This window comes from Danio aesculapii, chromosome 17, assembly GCF_903798145.1.
Source record: "Danio aesculapii chromosome 17, fDanAes4.1, whole genome shotgun sequence".
NCBI classification, from domain to species: Eukaryota; Metazoa; Chordata; class Actinopteri; order Cypriniformes; family Danionidae; genus Danio; species Danio aesculapii.
Genome location: NC_079451.1, coordinates 25,790,315 through 25,810,644, shown reverse-complemented (window position 1 = coordinate 25,810,644; position 20,330 = coordinate 25,790,315). Strand labels below are relative to the sequence as shown.

At 35.5% G+C, this 20,330-nt stretch overlaps 1 protein-coding gene across 1 annotated transcript; it reads right to left on the bottom strand.

Annotated features, from left to right (window-relative positions):
• Positions 1 to 1,188: 1,188 nt before the first annotated feature.
• On the bottom strand, positions 1,189 to 17,532 carry ncmap (non-compact myelin associated protein). Its single transcript, XM_056477179.1, has 4 exons — positions 17,286 to 17,532; positions 8,372 to 8,475; positions 4,301 to 4,385; positions 1,189 to 1,737 (listed from the first exon to the last, which is right to left on the bottom strand). The coding sequence occupies exons 2-4, from the start codon at positions 8,460 to 8,462 to the stop codon at positions 1,461 to 1,463; spliced, it is 453 nt and encodes a 150-aa protein (XP_056333154.1). The 5' UTR covers positions 8,463 to 8,475; positions 17,286 to 17,532; the 3' UTR covers positions 1,189 to 1,460.
• Between the last annotated feature and the right edge of the window lie 2,798 nt (positions 17,533 to 20,330).

Here is a 20,330-nt window from a genome sequence, read left to right as displayed (position 1 = left end):
ATCAGTGTAAGTTTATAAATAACTGATTGTCTAATTGTTAAATTAACGTTTACCGTGACAGAATACTGTTTCATTGGTAATTGTTGAAAAAAAAAAACAGCATATTTGCATAGAACCAGCATATGTTGATGCTAGTATGCTGGTCTCGATGCTCGTATTACTGGTCTCAGTGCTGGTCTCAATGCTGGTCTTGCTGAAAAAAAGGCCAGCACTGAGACCAGTAATACGAGCATTGAGACCAATAAAACCAGCAAGACCGGTGCTCCAGTTTCCCCCACAGTCCAAAGACATGAGGTACAGGTGAATTGGGTAGGCTAAATTGTGTGTGTGTGTGTGTGTATATGTGTTTCCCAGAGATTGTGGCAGAGGTTGTGGCTGGAAGGGCATCCGCTGTGTAAAAATGTGCTCCGCTGTTCATTCCGCTGTGGCGGCCCTGGATTAATAAATGGACTACTAAGCCGAAAAGAAAATGAATGAATAACCAGCAAAACAACAAATAGACATCTCTTTTGGTTTATCATACTCGAATTCACTCATGTAGAGTTTATTGATGGACTGATGTAGAGAACAGTGAATGAGGGTATAGCGGCAATTTCGGATAAATCCATACTTTGTATGTGTAACCAATAAATGTTTAGAGATCATCGTTTTCATGTTACATACAAGCCATTTGTTGTTTCACACAGTAAACTCTGGCACATCTAAACATGAAATTAATAGCAAACAACATCTGAATACACTTTTCACACAATTGCTGTCTTCCAACAAGGATAAATCCATCTCCATAGGGAACGATCATGGCTATCGTGACTGCTCAAAACTGGCCATTAAAATTCAGAATGAAGGCCAGAAGAGATGGACACTTACTCTTCTTTACATTTTGATTCCTTCCACCCTTCAACTCTTCCAAGGGCATACAGATGAACACTGAATTTAGAAAATGGAACACAACAAGCATTTTTCCAACTTGCCAAAGCCATTTTAATCCGACAACGGCACAATTAGCATCGGCAAGGTTCCAGAGATGGCATCTGAACACAATATATATACACCTCAGGACTCGTAAGTGGCTTTGGATCAATTGTTGGTGAATTCAGCATGATAATGTTTTTGCATGAACAATCTTTAATGGGAGACTTTACTACTAGAGTGCAAATGTCACAGTGATTAATACAGAATTAGAATAGAATTCTGGCTAGTTTTTAATGAATGTTTCCAGCTCAAGGCGATAAAATCTTTTAGCCTACATTTCCTCACCAAATCGAGTGCTAAAAATAAAACCATAATCATGTCAGGTCTGTAGTTTTCCTCAGGTTTTTCATAAATACGCTCTTTTAAAGTGGACTTTCCTCAAAGTTCCATGAGATCCTAAACAGGGATGGCAGGAGTTAAAACTTTCCTTAGGTCCTTTGTTCATGTTGGTGTGTTATCTTCAAATGTGTGGGTATAGGGAACATCTGCTATGTGTTATCAACTGATGGCATGTCGTGTATCGTCACTATGGTCGAGCCGCTGTTGGTGCTGAAATGCTCTCCATTACTGTGGTCTATGTTTCCCAGGTCGACCCGAGGGATTCGGAAGCCATTTTCAGAGGATGCGTTTGACTGAATGAAGCTTCCAGAAGCTGAGCTGGTGCCCACGTTGCTCATGGGCAGGTTTGTGTTTGTTGTGGTTGAAGACACTTTCTTTCTGGGTTTGCTGGAGCCTCCTGACAGCATCCTTTTCGCGTGAGTCCTCCTGGAAGATGGATTAATATATAGTTAATTTTTAGTTTAATGAATCAGATTAGATTTTGAGGCTGAATTTGAAGATTTTCAGTTGTATCAATATTGGATGTGAGCAATTCCAGCGTTGTGGATGTGACATGAGCAGTAAAACCTCAAAACCAGAATTCACAGAGAAAGTATATGTTACTGGGTGACACAGTGGCTCAGTGGTTAGCACTGTCGCCTCACAGCAAGAAGGTTGCTGGTTCGAGTATCTGGGTCAGTTGGCATTTCTATGTGGAGTTTGCATGTTCCCCCCGTGTTGGCGTGGGTTTACTCCGGTTTACTCCGGTTTACTCGGTTTCCTCCACAGTCCAAAGACATGTGGTACAGGTGAATTGGGTAAACTAAATTGGCCGTAGTGTATGAGAGCGTGTGTGAATGAGTGTATGGGTGTTTCCCAGTACTGGGTTACAGCTGGAAGGGCTGTAAAAATGTGTAAAAAGTGCTGGATAAGTTGGCAGTCCATTCTGCTGTGGTGACCCCTGATACATAAAGGAACTAAGCTGAAGGAAAATGAATGAATGAATGAGTATATGTTAACGTTATATTGAAACATCCTATTGAAATATTTTTATTTTCCAAAACATCTAACCACATCAGTTGTGGGATCAGAAAAATATCAACCCAAAAACATTTTTGAGATTTTAAATGAGGAAAATAAGCATGTGTTATGGATGTGACAAAAAAGTTAGTGAGTTTACACTATATAACACTTTTGTAGCAATTCAGTGAATTAAATTGCACAACCCAAAAGAAATAATGCTAATCAAAAGAATAAGAGTTAGCTCACTAAAGAGCAAAAATTCATTCATTCGTTCATTTATTCATTCATTTATTTTCATCCGCTTTTCCGTGGCCGGGTTGTGGGGGCAGCAGTCTCAGAAGAGAACCCCAGACTTCCCTCTCCCCAGACACTTCCTCCAGCTCCTCCAGGGGATTCCCTGAGGTGTTCCCAGGCCAGCCGAGCGACATAGTTGCTCGAGTGGAGGAGTAGCGGCTCAACTCCGAGCTTCTCAGCCTATCTATAAGGGTGTGCCCTGCCACCCTGTGAAAGGAAATTCATTTTGGGTGCTTGTATCTTAGATCTTGTCCTTTCGGTCATGACCCAAAACTCATGACTATAGGTGAGAGTAGGAACGTAGATTGACCGGTAAATCGATTGACTTTGTCTTTTTTTTTTAGAACAAAATTATTGATTTTATTTTATTCTACAGGTGAAACAGTGGCGCAGTGGGAAACACAATCGCCTCATATCAAGAAGGTCGCTGGTCGCTGCTCGGCTGGGTCAATTGGCATTTCTGTGTGAAGTTTGCATGTTCTCCCCATGTTTGCGTGGGTTTCCTCAGGGTGCTCCGGTTTCACCCACAAGTCCGAAGACATGATCTATAGGTGAGTTAAATAAGCTAAATTGGCCGTAGTGTATTTGTGTGCATGTCAGTGTGTATGGGTGTTTCGCAGTACTGGGTTGCAGCTGGAAAGGCATCCGCTGCGTAAACATATGCTGGATAAGTTGGTGGTTCATTACGCTGTGGCAACCCTAGATTAATAAAGGGACTAAGCCAAAAAGAAAATGAATGAATTTTATTTGACATTTTAGCATTTAAGAGGAAAAAGCGTTATGTGACTGATGTGAAATTGGCACTTGTGTGACTTTGGTAAAACAAATATTATTATTGGAAAAGATTATTTTATAGTAAAGTAAAATACAAGCCTACAAAATCCTTAAAGGCTTTTGCTATTTTGGTGAAAACTTTGTTTGCATGGAATTGCTCGTGTGTAACTGCATGATCCTCTTCAGCTCTCACATTTTGACAGATCATTTTAAAACAAATATTGTATTTATTAAATCTTTAGTATTTTATCACGCTGCATAATTTAATATTTTAATATATAAATCCACTTAAAGCATTTAAAAGGACATTTAAAAGTGTTTTTTCAGTTTGGTTTATTTCATTAAAGTAAATAAAGTAACACACTGAATAGTACATATTAACATTTTACAGTACATTTAAAAGTAAAAATACTGAAACAATATTTTCATTTCTAAAATGTACTCCAATAGCTTTTTTTAATGACCAACTTAAAAATACATGTACATATTTAACGCTTTAACTTCGCGTAACAACTGCCTGCTTTTCATTAAAACAGGAAGATTTAATCAAAGAGATTAAAGGGTTAAAATAAAGAAATGTATTCCCTATTCTACTGACCATAATAATAAAAAAAATATTAAGTTGCTTATGTATATTGGTCAGATTTGTACCAGTGGTGCCTCTCTAAAATCACAAACAAACCATAAAAATCACAACACAACAGAAACCCATCTGACATCCTTTATAATCTGATCCTATGAGCCCTGAGAACATTTCTAAGTGTGGTGAAGTGTGTTCGGATGAATATGTCTCCATTCTATATTTAGCGTCTTTACATGGCCTGTCTAAAATTGACCTGCTATTGTGAGCAGATAGAAAAGGTGCTCATTGCGTGGTATGTTACTCATTCATTATGCTTGCATCGAAATGTTGCCTTACCTGTTGTACGTCTTGAGAACTATGAGCAAAAATGTGAGAATGATGATTATACCAATGACGATGACAGCTATCATGGCTCCTGAGCCTGTGAACGACAAATAGAGGATGTTACATTAGAAATATTGTGAACATTAGGTTGGCTCTTTCTCTTCTAATCTTTCATTCAATCACTCATTCATATCAATTAATCACAAAAGCATAAATATCAATAAAGCCAAAATCCCCCCTCTCACCCCCCCCTCCTATCCTTCCCCCAAAAAATGACTTAATATTTGAAAGGCAAGGTCCGTTCGGAACTTAAAAAAACAAGCATGTTCAAAGAAGTTCATTCATTTAAACGCAAAATAAGAAAAATGCTAAGATATACAATTCTGAATTGAATGTGAATTATTTCAAATACGTTGTAGAACGAGTTACAGGAACTGAGACGTTCACAATGTTCAAATGCTTCTAGACGTCTTGCTCCCACAAAACGTCACAATTGTTTGTGACAGCTTAAGAGCCTATTTTACACATTTTTCACTACATTTAAAAAACACAAGACGCAGATCAGTACACTGAAAAAAAGATCTGGGATTTAAATAGTAAAAACTGCTACAGTAAAATCTGTATCCCTTTTAACAGTAAATTTTCTTTATAAATTTGGTGAATAACCATAAATTCACTTTCCCTGCATGAACATTTATTTTATGTTCCTGCTATATTTTTAATGGGTAAATTCTAGCAACCACAGCTCCCATTTTTATACCATAAAATTTACAATTTTTTTATATTTACAGTGTAGTCTCAACCTCAGATGTCCTATATTCAGCCTTTTCCCAGGCTGAAAGTCTGATGCATATTAAACGCAAAATTAAAACCACTTTCTGAAGGATTTCCGAGACGTGTTATTGGTTGATTTACATGTCATTCAGCCTGAGCACTCATTAGCCAATCAAAACTGCTGATCCAGGTCTTCTGAATGTTAAAAGGGCACTTCGGAGTAAAAGCAGTAATCATCACCATATTGAAGTGTCATTCTAAATCAAAGTGCTCAAAAAAGGCCACTTCGAAGGGCTCTTTGGAATGAAGTATTTCGAAAAGGTGAAACTGATAGACACTTCGAGCAGTCATGATCCTTTGTGGAGGGTAGCTACATTCTGAAGGGCTCGTCCCTATTTCCTAATCCCTTTGAAGCTGTCGCTCTGAAGGGTAAACCTTTCGAAGGATGGGGCATATGAATTAACACCTTTCAAATGAAACACAGTGAAACACTATGTCCTTTAAAGTTGAGCAGTTTAGATTTCCGCTATGCAACAGAAACATGCAACATTAAATACCACAGCCATTCAGAAGAGCAGAATAGTGAAATAGGCAGGTTTATAATACAATAAATACTAAACATTAGCATTATTTAAAGTACATACTGAGTGACTGATTTTGTTGGTTCGCATTGAGTTTACATCTCTAGCATTAATGTACACACTGTATGTTTGTCAGTTATTTCATTTTCAACATCTGAGGTAAACATCAGTTGGTGCTTTCAGAATGGCAATAAATCAACTTAACCCTAACCCTAAAGTTACCCTAAAGCCGTGGTCACACTGCACTTTTCGCCTCATAGACTTCTACTCATATGCACGCAAATGTGTATGAGCAGACCGGAAACACAAGCTCATGTGAAAAGTTTTGCATGTCGCTGCATTGCAAAGTTCAAGCTTGGTGAACTCCGACCTGCGAAATCACATCACCTGAAAAAACATGATCACAACTTTTTGCAGCACTGTACGACTGAATTTTGCAAGCTGAAACTCTAGTGTGACCGCGGCTTAACACTGAATATAACACATAATCAGCACCTAAGGTTGTCAGTATGCTGTTGTTTCAGCCGTGATGCAGCAGAAATATAAACTATTTATATAATAAACATTTTAAGTACCACAGTTGAGGGTTGATTCGGACAAATACTCAGATTAACACAGACAAAAATATATTTATAGTGTGTCTTGGTGTTGCCTCTCAGATAGGACACAAAATGAACACAAAATCTGAACTGCTTTTAAAGTTCACTTAAATCGAAACTAACTTATCAAAGTAAGGATAATTTGGACAAGCTGAAATCAGACGACTGATATTCTATAGCAGAAGCAAATGGTCAGATTTTGATTAAAGAGCAGTTACAAACCAATTTTTTTCAGTGGATTAATTTAAATTATTTTAAGGCTAACAAGGTGTAAGACTAAAAGTGTGCACTATCAAAATAAACTGTAAATTTTGATCTTATTTAGACTTAATTATGATCAGTAGTTTTAGACACTTCATCCCTTTAAAGCAAACAGTTATTTTTCATGACCCTGAACAGAACAAGCTGTAACATGACTGGTTGTTTTTCACGTCAGTCAGATTGCCTCTGGGTGATTCTTGGCCTATGAAAGCTGATATGAAGATTCTTTTAAAACTTGAACTTCTTGGCCACTATATTCTTACAATTCTGTCATGCATGAGGTGCTGTAAAAGATATAATATGTGAACACAACAAATACATCCATTAGCTCATGTTTACAAAACATTGGGAAAGACGGAGAAGTGCAGTCATGAGAATGTTCTGTCCATTACACCATTCAAAGCTCTCACTCTGAGCGAGACTAAACTAGGGCATGGGGATGAGCCTCTCAGAATGGAACACAGTGATTCCTTCAACCACAGATGGAAGTTTAGAGTTTTTAGTTAAGTGATGGCATAAGAACACAAAACAGACATCTTTCAATCTGTCATTTTTTAACTCTTGTTTGAATTATGTGTGTAAACAACAGATCATAAATAAACAAAGCAGATCTTCTCAGCTTGTTTTTGGATCTGAAGATGCTGTACTTTTTCATAAAGTCCATGACAGGTCGTTTTAACACGGAAAGCCAATGGCAAGAAAGAATTATGTCATAAATAAATCTCCTCAATAGCAGGTTAAACTTTCTTCAAAATTTCATGATTCTACACTGTAAGAAATATCTGTTAATTAACAGTTTCTGTATTTTGTGATCCACAAGTGTTTTTTGTTTTATTATGGTTGTGAACTACATTATGGGATGTTGAACTCTGCTCTATTGACTTTTGATGTTAAAAATTCAACTCTACAGTTTAGTAAAGCGACTTTTATTGGCATATTAGTGGTTTGAAATAATGTATGTATTAATACATTACTAATAATAATGTTATTGTGTAGTAATAATTTATAGACTAGTAATAATGTTAATAATTTAGTAATGTTATATAGCGAAATAGGTCTGTGAAATAACATAAAATTTACTGGTAGTTTATAAAAGTTTTTGTACAGTAATATAAAACACAAACCATACAATATATCACTTTAAACTATTAAAATGTTAATAAAAGTAACCTTTTCTATCTTTTTTTTTTAAGGTGAAAAGATGTTGGAAGAAAGAATAAGGTCCCATAAAGCATAAATGAATGGGGAAAAATAAAAACATGAATCACAAAATACAGAAAACTGCTAATTTACGGATATTTTTACAGTGTATGTTTTAATGCAAAGATGCGAATATATGCACAAAACTGGGATATCATAAAATATTTGCACCGTTTCCATCCATTGAGTCAACAAATTAACACTTCATGATAAACTGGCTGTGGGGCTTTTTTCTCATATAATAAATTGCTTGCACCCAAGAAGACAAAACAAAATCACAGACTTTTTGATGTGCTGGAATTTGTGTTCATGTGTCCATTATAGTTTAGGCACATTTTTACTATCAAATAAAATATGTATCCTACTCAGTTGTGCGCATAAGCTTTTTATATGCACATTTTCAAAATGTATGTGTATACATTGACATCCATTAAACATTTTATATGCAATATACCAAAATGTGCATTATTAGAGGTAGATGAAAACAACTGATGATTTAGATTGAGAAAAGACACAAAGTGGATTCCAAAAAGCATCCACTTGTTCTGTCAGAAGCAGCACAAGCATGTGCAGTGCACAAGAAACCATAGTTTAGAGAGGTTTAAAACAGTGAATCTCAACATTTTTAACAGTTAGTTGAGGGCCACTATTGGGCATGTGAAACTTACTCTGTGTGAGGATTTGTTCTTTAGATTTGGTGACGACTGTGGTGTTTTGTGTTGTGGCCTGGGTCACAGATGCTGTGCTCGCCCTCTGCATTTTTAAATTTGTCCTGAAAAAAAGAATGAAAAGATTAAACATACTGCACCACTTTGGTTACTAAAATATAACATTCCTAAAAATAAGGAATGGCTTCATATTATGAATATACACAACAACTACAAAATTTCTCAATGCCTTCTCCTTGTGCTTTTAGCTCTACATATGTTTGCCTTGCTCAAAACTAGATGTTAATTAATCCAAACCGCTCTTTTGGGGACTTTAATCACAATACATAATACTTTGTTTAATGAACACCTAATTAACTTAGAGATGAATCATAATACATTGGCTGAGAGAGCACAAACATGCTGCAAGTTAAGAAAACACATGCATTTTTAAAAACCACTAACAAACTGAGAGAACATTCTTATAAATTTGACAAAACTGCAAATACAGAAACGCACCACAAATAATGCAGACTGCAGACCGCACCGGAAATGTGTCAAGGGAGCGCAAAAGGTGACAAACACAATTGAGATTTGAGAGGTTTTTGTTTATTTTAACGTGGTTGTACCTGGTGGTTTCTTGTTTGTATATTTTAGCCCTGTTAGTTTGACTAACAGCACTACTAATGTTAAATGACCTACTGATTATAAACGGGAAACTGTCGGGTTTGTCATTTTTTGGGGTCCCCTGACACATTTCCGATATGGTTTGTGCTATTTGCAGCACGTTTCTGTATTTTTTATTTGTTGTGAGAGTTTATATGCTCGTGTATTGTCAAACTGATGACAGTTTGTGAGTTTTTTTCTGTATGCATGCAGGAGCTCTGTCAGAGACTGTATTTATTATTATTATAATGTATTTTGTATGTAATTTCCAAACAGTCACATTATTATATGGCTTATTAGAAGTTTTACTAATTCGCCACAAATTGAAAAATGTGATTCCTCAGACTTGATTTCTGGTATGCAGATACTTGACATAGAGGTTATGTGTTTAAATGGTTTAAATTAATCTGCTGAAGAAAGTCGGAGAGGTGTATATCATGCTCTCATATATCTGTCAGCAATAAACATCTCGCACACTAATCAACTTCCCTTTTTTAAAATCACCACATGCCATAATTTCAGCAGTCAAAACACAGCACAATCTGTCCTGCTCCTTTAGTCTTGCATGAGTTTTTCAAAGTACGAATTAGAGTCAAGCGAATAAGAAGAAACTTGATTTATTTCAGGAGCTTGTACTTGCTGACCTCTCAGTTTCTGACATCCTGAACTGCAGCGTCTCACCGCAAGCTCAAAATTACACAGCAGCCATTTAATTGAGTGTGTAGTGTCCTGGATGATACAGTCAGAGCTGCTTCAAAAGAAAACGGCATTGGCCATAAAGAACTGAACAAGAGCAAGCGAGCACATCAATTCAGATCACTCAAGCAAGCACATTCATTCGCTCACTCACTCCTACACGCTCAAACACTTTAAAGCACAGCTGAAGTCTATTCTTTACCTGCAGATTATATTCAAATACACCGGCGACTACAAAACATGCAAAGCCTTCCGTTTCGTAACAGCTATTATGCATCTGACAGCGTGGGCTCCACAGCCCATTGCTCAGTGCAAAACAGTGAAAAAATGTATTCACTGTCTAATTTTGTGCAACTGTGTTGGAGACTGGAGTGTACTAGAACCAAAAACCAACACCTTAATTTTGGTTAGATGCAGATTTCATTTGTTTTAATTTATCTGTATTAGAAAACTTTGAATATTTTAAGGTTTTGACGCTTTTAAGCAGTGTTATGTGAGAGTAAATAATAATAATAATAATAATAATAATAATAATAATAATTGACAACACCAATAAAACCACTGTCATTTTTAGCAAATCTTAAAATGTTCACTTATCTTTTATCCCATGCATTATAATGTTGTAGTCCCAAAATTAGCTTAAAATCCTTAATTTTAGTTAGGAGTTTTCACATTTATTAAGAGAACTTAACATAATAATAATCATCATAATACTACTAATAATTATATAAAGTCAAAACTGTTAGCCCTCCTGCTATTTTTTTGTTTTTCAAATATTTCCCAAGTGCTGTTAAACAGAGAGAGGTTTTAAAAACATAATAGATTTAGTATCCTGTTTTCTAATAACTCATTTATTTGGTCTTTACCATGATGACAGAACATAACATTTTTCGGTACACATTTAGCTGATGCAAAACAACTAGCACACACAAAACCAAACTGTGTTGATGATAATGATGATAATCTCACTCTTATAAAATACACTGAAGATCTGGCATTGGTTTTCTGTCTGGATGAAATAAATAGCCTCTTATATTTTAAATATATTAATAGTATCACAGATTGGTTTGACAAAAGTTCATTACATCCTAATATTGGAATAACAAAAGAGCTATGTCTGGGGAGTCAAACAAGAGCAGTAAATACTAGATTTTATAAACCAAGTCATCATAAATGGAAAAACAGTAGAGCAGGTCTCAGATTTGAAGTATTTAGGCACAATTATTGACAATAAACTGAATTTTAAGTGAAGTTTATTCATAAACTAATTTCGAGAGGATCACATGCCTATGATTGCTTGCGGCCGGTGTCGCATTCAATTTATGATTCATCAATCAGACGATTCCTAAGCTACTATAAACACCCTGAGTTCCATATCACAGCCATCTTCATTTTGAAGAATCCCCCCTACCACCCCTACTCCTCCTCCTTTCCTAGATGGGTGGCATGGTGGCCCAGTGGTTAGCACTGTTGCCTCACAGCAAGAACGTCACTGGTTCTAGTCTTTACCAAGCCAGCCGATGTTTCTGTGCGGGTTTTCCCCGGGTTCCCTGGTTTTCTTCCCACCGTCCAAAAACATGCAACTTAAGTTAATTGACTAATTCACCACCACAGACATGCTCCTAGTAAGTAGCTATCTCTTAAGAGCAATCACTATCTGTTCATTAGCTACTACCGCAGGGGAGTTCTTGATCTATCTGAGCTCAAACTCCCCTCTCACCCTGCAATGGGAGGGAGCTCCAGGCTCCAGGATCTTATGAGCTCGGGGCTCTCTCCCAGGACAGCATGCCAAACAAGCTTTATAATCAATCATCAGCTAAGTGTGAACTCTTGAATAGTAATGTAGAGGCAGTTTATAAGAAGGCAAGTCAGCACCTCAGTCTCCTCTGCAAGTTGAGAAATTTTAATGTTAGTACACAGACTTTAAACATGGCATATAGATCATTGATAAAGAGTGTTCTCACATCTAATATTGTTTCATGGTTTGGTAACACAATACTTAAACAGAACAGGAAATTATCGCAAATTATCAATCAGGTAAATAAGATAACTGGTCACAGACAACATTCACTGCAGATTCTGTTTGACTCCTTTATGGAAAAACAGCAATTGTGATTTTTAAAGATAACACACATCCCCTTCACTCAGCTTTTGAAATGCTACCATGAGGATGCAGGTTTAGAATTCCTAAAGCCTGAAGAAATGTTTATAAAAAGTCATTTATCCCAATTGCAGTTGTTGTTTTAGATCGGATCACTGTTTGAAGTGTATGGGGTGGTTGTCAAGAATGATGTGCAGTAATATGTATGTGGCTAATTTGGCTTTTAAATTTTTAGCTTATGTTGTTGTCTTGATGAATGTTGCTATTGTGTGATTATTGTACGTATGTATGCAATTGTTGTCTTAAATTCAGTGTTAAAGACAAATTTCCTTTCTGTGCTAAGCAGAACGGACAATAAAGTTTAAACTAAACATGTTGGCTCGCATCTGGACCAAAAAGCTGATGTGTAAAAGCAATTAAACAAATATGCAACACATGCATACCCCTACCTACTACAAGAATACATGGGGTGCTTGGCAGCTCTGATTACTCATCCTAGGAGATAGAATAGACAAAGGGTAAAATGTCAATATAGGGACTGCTAGATGCACACATAAGTAATTTAATTCATCTTTTGTGTTGACTGATAAACCTTTCAAATCAATAAATCCATAAAACAAAATTGAATAGGTGCCACTGCTGTTCAGTTACCAGCATTTTTTCTAAATATCTTCTTTTGTGTTCTATGGAACAAAGAAAGTCATACAGGTTTGAAATGCCATAAGGGTTAGTAAATAATGATAGAATTGAGGAATTTTTGGTATTACTTTTTAAAATATACAGTTGCAACACAATATACAGTACCTTATAAAACAGATAGTTTCAAAGTATAGATTTACAACAAAGGGCCTTAACTGAGCACTTTATAAACAACATTTTAAAGGCTGTAATTATTAGGAGTTTAGAAATTTAGAAATAGGTAGTTAGTAAGTAAGCAAGTAAGTAAAGTTTATTTATAAAGCACATTTAACTTCAGTTTGGCACTGACCAAAGTGCTGAACAAAACCATAGCACACATTCAAAAACCGTAAAATAACACTAAAAGTAATATTAAGAATAATAGGATGCCACCAACAATGCACAATAAAGATTAAAAGCCAGGAAACGCTATAGAATAAAAATGTGTCTTAAGTCTGGACTTAAAAATAGAGAGAGAAGAAGCACTCATGTCCGGTGGCAGCTGGTTCCACAAACGTGGAGCAGCGACTGCAAAGGCTCTATCACCTTTCAGTTTAATTCGTGACCGAGTTGTTATTATTATTATTATTAAACGCGAGTGTAATATTTGACTAAACATATTGGTGAGGTGTTTATAGGCATTTTAATGTGAAAGATTATTATATTTTCTAGTTACTTTCCAAGATAGAAGTATTCAGATTAATGTGCAATTTAATTGCTTAACTAGGTAAATAAGATTAAGTAGGCTAATTAGCCAAGTCATTGTTCAACAGTGGTTTGTTTTGTAGCCAATCGAGAAAATAAATTCTCAAGGGGGCTAATAATAGTGACCTTAAAAGTTATTTAAAAATGTAAAAAAAGCTTTTATTCCAGCCAAACTAAAAGAAGTAAGATTTTCTCAGAAGTAATCATATATATAGATAGATAGATAGATAGATAGATAGATAGATAGATAGATAGATAGATAGATAGATAGATAGATAGATAGATAGATAGATAGATAGATAGATAGATAGATAGATAGATATAGATGCCTTTAGATGTTTACATATGCATATTTATGTATTTGTTAAAGACAAACCACAGTAAGTATTACATTTTAATATTGATTAATTTAATACTGAAAACATTGCTAAATTCACAAGGCAGCATTACAGTGCTCAGCATATATGAGGACATGAAGACATATTACTTATTAACAGATGTCTATTTATTATTAATCACTAGGAAGTGCAAGTGAACAGAATAATCTACAGCAGAAATGAGACTAGAAAAGTTTATTTCTTAGTCAGTCATCCAATAATTTCTTTAGTTGCCAAGCTCATCTTTGTTATTTTCAGCACAACTTCATAAAACGGTCTCTTGTGTTCCAGACGGCCCATAATGTCTGAGGTTGGCTCTTATGAGCATCTCTGACAGAAGCAATCAGTGCTGATGGAAAGAAAAATACAGCGCCTGCACCACTGAAGAACAGCAAATAGTTGTAAATTGTGTTGCCAGAGCTACAAGGTGAAGCACAGGACATCAGTTCACACCACCATAAAACATGGCATAATACACCCAGAGGCTTCAAGTGTCAGCCTGTGCCACTTGATTTAATTTACAGCCACTTTAAACTCTCACAGATGAACAGTTATGACAGAACATGACAAACCTTGAATCCTCCCAGAGACACATTTCTGCTCAATTCAAGTCAGCAATTTAAAGAGTTAGTTCACTCTAAAATGACATTTCTGTTATTAATTACTGCCCCCCCCCCCCTGATACCTTCATCCGTCTTCGAAATTCAAAGATACTATAGATTAAATCTGAATTCTTTTATCCTTCATAAACTGCAATGGTCCTGAGATATACAAAGTCCAGAAAACTACTGAATATCAACCAATAATAGAAAACATCCTCAAAAAAGACCATATTACGGTAGCCGAGAGAGCTTAACACGCTGCAATTTAAGAAAGCACATGCAATTACAAAAAACACCAGCAAATAAACAAACGATCTTCATCAATTTGACAGCACAAGTGTTCCAAATTCTCACCACACAAACAACTGAAGAAACACACAGCAATTGGTCACAACACAAACAACTTAAGAAACACGCAGCAATTGGAATCAGTTGTAATCTCACTATAGGAAAAATTGTGGCCAATCAAACGGCATGCATGATTTGCTCTGATTGGCTCATTTTTTTTCTCCGTGATTTACATGAAAGCAAAGAAACAATGGTGATTGAGGCTCACACAGAATTCTTATTATTTAGCCATGTCTAGGTACGTACGTCCAGATTTTTATTCTGTGACAGTTTTAAAAGAAAAAAGAAAAAAGCTTTTATTAAAAAACATGCACAAAAGCTCATGTTAAATATTATTATATATTATAATATTGTATTATAAAGTAAAATTATCTAAATCTAATATAAAGCTGTTGTAGTCATTTCAAAAATAGGGTATATGCACACAAACTTTTGATTTCAGTCAGCCAGTCCCAGGGCTTCCGGTTAATTGTTATCCCATACAAAATCGCAGCGTTTAAGATCTGATTTCTTTAAAGCTATCTTCACTGCCTGGTTGAGATTCGATATAAAGTGGGTATCAGACCAAACAAGAAGCACTGTATTAAATGATATTTTTCTGTGCCATGTCTTTAAAATATGGAAATTCATTTGACCCCAGTATTTTCAATGGACTTTTCACGTACAACTGCTGCTAATGACGGTGCCTGCGTTTAAACAGTCTTTCATCTCTTTTTAGGCTTCAACAACCAAATGGATGCTTAAGTCTATTTAGTCTATTATATTTAAATTACATTACAAAATCAATGCTGTAAAAGGAACCTCATGAAATTGAAAATAGTCACCTGAGGCTTCCACCAGAAGTTTATCATTGGCTGAAAAACACTAGCTCTGCATATAGCCCATTGCCTTAACTGTCATAGCAATCATACACTTTGTAAATCATTATTAACATTAATATTAACAAAAAAAATCATGACCGCGTGGTTTTAAGAAATCTGAAAAACTACATGAAATGCCAACTTGGGTTTCAAAGATAAAAAACAACTGTGCAAAAGCAGTCAGTGTGATCTTTCACCTTTCTTAATCTCATTATCTTCTCGCTCTTCAATCATTTGTTGCCAGCTGATGTGAAGGTGTGGTCATAAATTATTGCAACACGTTTCTGTTTAATCTAACCACTGGTTCATAATTACATATTCATTAATTTATTTATTCATTCATTTTAAATAAACCCCATTGATTGGTTCTGATTAAAACGTAGCCACCTGATGTCATAGAATTCACCATTCGGTTTGTACCTCATTGAGTTGAACCATTTGTCAAATATGTTTGTCACTGTCAGTCAGTTTGGTGAATCAATCAATTACACATACAACAGAAAGTAAATGTGATCAATTTGGTTTGAGATTACAGGTCAATATTTAACTTGTAAAAAAGTGATCTCACAGGTGCGCTTTAGTGCACGTCACACTCGTTCTACACACACAACATCAGTCCTCAGTTCCCCTGACTCAAACAATGGGCCATTCATCACTTTAGGTCACAGGTATGTCTGTGTCCGTCTGAAGCCGGATTCCTAAACGTGTGCTGCACTCCTTACAGCAACCTCAAAACACACTAGAAAATTTCAGCTCAATCTGATTGTTAATAGGAACCTTCTGTAGTTCCCTGAATGCTTGGACACAAAAACAGTGATTGGCATGATAAAGTTTACTGTGCAAAGTCAGTCTAAGCTTGCAAAAAAATCCAATGCAAGTAAAAAAAAGATTGTGTGATGTTTATCAGATTCTCTGAGGATGTACAGAACAGCACATCCTCTTATTCAATATAGAGAACAACAATTCTGTATTAGTTCCTACTCTCATAGCTCCTAGGTTCAATATCATAACACATTAGTCATAAAAACGAAGAAAGAGGAAGATACACACTGAAAACAATGCTATTATCATCAAGTCATCAAAACCTTTTTGATTCTTTAACAAATTAAAATAACTTGAATCCCATTTCATCTCAGTTTGATATTTTTACAAGGTTTAGCCAACATAATCCAAGTTGAAATGACTTGTATAGTTAATTTGATTCTACAAATTGTTTACAGACTTATTAAATTTACTCTTTGTCAATTTCTTAGATTAAAAACAACATTAATAGTGGTCCTAACATAATAGAAGAGGCCAAAAAAATTATTTGAAAATGCCTGTAATTTAATACCACTTTAATTGTTAGCAGACCTTAAAATGAACACCTATTTATCACACCATACATGTGATAGACAAGAGTCCCTTGTAGCATTTAAAACGATTAATTCCAGTTATCATTTATTTACACAAAATAGTGGGGTTTTAATATTTGTTATATATTCTTTATTGTCTATAACATGAAAATATATTTAGCTGGTCTGATTTTTAATAGAAGTACTTCATTAATATTTCTTTACACACTTTGAATACATGCAGTAATCCCAACAAAAATCTTTTTTCAAGGGTCAAACTGGGTATAAATTTCACCTCAAGGTAAGAACTCCGAATGTTTACTTTGTATCAGCCAAGAAACATGATCCGACCTAACTGTGATGAGTTTGTTTACTTTAGTTAACAGGTTTACAACTATTTCAGCCCGTTTGAAGACAAAATGACCCGTACAATACCTACTTATTCAACTCACTTTGAAAAGATCTCAAAAATATTTCCACACACACCAGAAAGCATGCAGCCAGAGACCCTCAAATGACAGCCAGCAGATCACACACAATAAGTAAATTTCAGCTGATTTTGGCTTACCTGTGCGATCAGTTCCTTGTACAGGAGCTTCTTTTCTCTCTCTCTCTTTCCACAATATCAGTCTGTCCACTCCTCCTCCTTCAATAAACTGAAGTGAACATAGTCCACACTTCTTCTGCCACGGACAGAAAAACTAAAACGTAAAGCCGTCTGCAATGAGTCTGTACTGGTAAGGATGGTTTCAGCTCTTGGCAGAGAGGCAATCTTGATGTCCCATATCAGAGCACTAGACTGAAAGCGCTAGCTGGTTTTTCAGGTCTGGTTTGGCCCCGAAGGCGTGCCCCATTCACAGCACAGTTTACACGCTCCCTTCTCAGTCAGCATTCACCTGTAATTAAACACACACACATTGGATTTCTCTTTAACTTTCTCCCCGTGGCTGAATGTCATATAAATCATTACGGGGTTGTATTGGTGCTGCTGCTGTACGCATGCAAATCAAGGGGCCACAAAGAGGGCTGATGTGGTTTATAGATGATCTCTTATCAGACTCTTTTAAATATTCAGTCTGATTCTCTTCTAGCACATCCTTAACACACGCTCAATTGACATCAGATTGTTTAGATATCAGATGTCCAGAGGGTTTTTGGTGGCACTTTACAATAAACTTCAAGTTGTTCATGTAGTTTAATGTATTTACTATCATGAACAAACAACGAACAATACATTTATTACAGTATTTATTCATATTGTTAATGAAAATACGGTCATTCATTGTTAGAAATCACAATGCAATAACTTAATTTATCACACGGCTGTCTGGAATACTTTAATCTGACATCACAACATTTTAAGGTATGTTATTCCCAGATAACAACCGCTGAAACTGATAACTCCGGCTTATCCGAATAACTTTACTGTGAATCGTCTTGACCGAATACCAAAATATTTGCTTGTTTTCTTTGACTGATTGATGTCATCTTGCGACTGAATATTAAGTAAGTTAGCGTAAGTTTGACGTATAATTAAAGGTTTAATGAATGACTGCAGCTTGGATCGATGTTTTGTGCCAAATTGTTCAATCTTAGGCAAGTAGCTGTGTAATAAGTGAAATAATGTACATCTAGACAGTTGTTTTTACAGTCTCTCAGTCTTATACTACAGCAGCTAATAATCGCCATTAGTATTTATTTTTAATTCTCTGTTCTGAGGCACTTTACGTTTATCTTTGGGTCCGGTCTAGCCAATAGCATAGCAGCACCTACTGGGGAGGTGAATATAAAGATAGTAAGGCCCCATCTGATAAAATTTGGACAAACAATGCAGGCAACTCACAAATTCTTGAATACAATTTCTTCAAATATTGAGTCATTTTACAGCGATAGTATGCAAAATCCAATATTGTGCAGCCCTTGTTAACAAGCACTTTTTTATTTTAATAATGCAGGATTAACAAATTGTGCAAATTAAGATGAATAATTAATAATAGATGTACAAGTATTGTTTATATATTGTTATATTGTTAATATATACATTAAGTAATTCAAATTGATTTAAGAGAATGTGTCACCATTTATGTGAACTGGTGTCGTTTCGTATCATTGAGATTTTATTTGAGTTACTTTTGAAAGTTTTTATTTATAATGTACATTTCTAGTTTCTTGTTTTAGTAATTTTTTGCATGTCTTTTCATCTTAATTATTACTATTTTCCATGTCATTATAGTTTTTATTTTCTTTAGTTTAGCCTAAGTAGTTTAAATAAAACCTTTTTCTTTGGCAAAATATAAATTGATATATTTTTTTATTCATATTTGACTTTAATTTCAGTTAATCACATAGTACAATGAGTTAAACTAAATTAAAGTGAGAAATATTCCTTCACTTGCTGAGATAATTTTGTTAATGTTCATATTATATACTTTTTTTATTTAGTTGCTAACATTTGTTCATCAAGTAAAAGTAAACAAAACCTGGATTGTTTCTATATAGTTTCGTTTTTTTGTTATACGTTATTTTAGTATATTAAGTTAATTTAAATTAGGGATGTCAAAACTCGGTCCTGGAGGGCCGGTGTCTAGGAGAGTTTAGCTCCAATCCTAATCAAGCTCTTATAAGATATACTAGAAACGTCCTGGCAGGTGTGTTGAAGCAAGTTGGAGCTAAACTCTCCAGGACATCGGCCCTGCAGGACCGAGTTTGGACACCACTGATCTAAATGAAACCACGGTATATATGAATATATTCATTCATTTTCTTTTCAGCTTAGTCCCATTATTAATTAGGGATCAGCACAGCGGAATAAACCGCCAACTTATCCAGCATATGTTTTACACAGCAGATGCCCTTCCAGCTGCAACCCATCACTGGGAAACACCCATACACTCTCATTCACACACATACACTATGGACAATTTAGCTCACCCAATCCACCTATAGCTGGAACACTCGGAGGAAACCCACACAAACACAGGGAGAGCATGCCAACAGAAATGCCAACTGACCCAGCCCAGACTCCAACCAGCGACTTTCTTGCTGTGAGGCGACAGTGCTACCCACTGCGCCACCGTGGTGCCTATAAGAATATAATTACATGTATGTTTTTTTTGTTTAACATTGATCTTATTTTTAAGTAACAAGTTTTGAAGTAAATAAATAATAACCCTGACTTCCAGCTGTTGTGGTTGTACAAAAAAGTATTCCTTTAATATTGCAAAGTGGTAGTTGTTATCAAATAGCTTTAATTATCAGAATCAAAGACACACTGGCTTGCAGCACAAACACTTGTGCGATATATTACACTTTTTAAAATGTAAAGGTATTTATCTAGCGGAGTTAATGAATCTGATGTCCCAGATTCTTAGCCATGCATTGCAAAATAAGTTAAATAATCACATTACAGTGAATCATTTAGATAATGAAAGCAAAATTAAATTGACTTGCTATTTTGGAATGGAAGTGTAATTTACTGTAATTTATAGTAGCAGAAGAGCATAATTGCATCTCTGTGCTAAGATGAGTCATGTATTGGTGTGTCCTGACTCCTGCAATTTTCTTTTTCAAAGCCACTTCTAGAAAAGAGCATATTTCATCCTTCCGACAAGCG

What these genes read in the sequence shown, in the direction of transcription:
- ncmap (XM_056477179.1), bottom strand. Translation starts at nt 8,462, where the DNA reads ATGCAGAGGGCGAGCACAGCATCTGTGACCCAGGCCACAACACAAAAC. An exon ending in AGAACAAATCCTCACACAGA is followed by an intron (nt 4,386 to 8,371) that starts GTAAGTTTCACA and finishes TGTCGTTCACAG; the next exon opens with GCTCAGGAGCCATGATAGCT. An exon ending in GTTCTCAAGACGTACAACAG is followed by an intron (nt 1,738 to 4,300) that starts GTAAGGCAACAT and finishes TCCATCTTCCAG; the next exon opens with GAGGACTCACGCGAAAAGGA.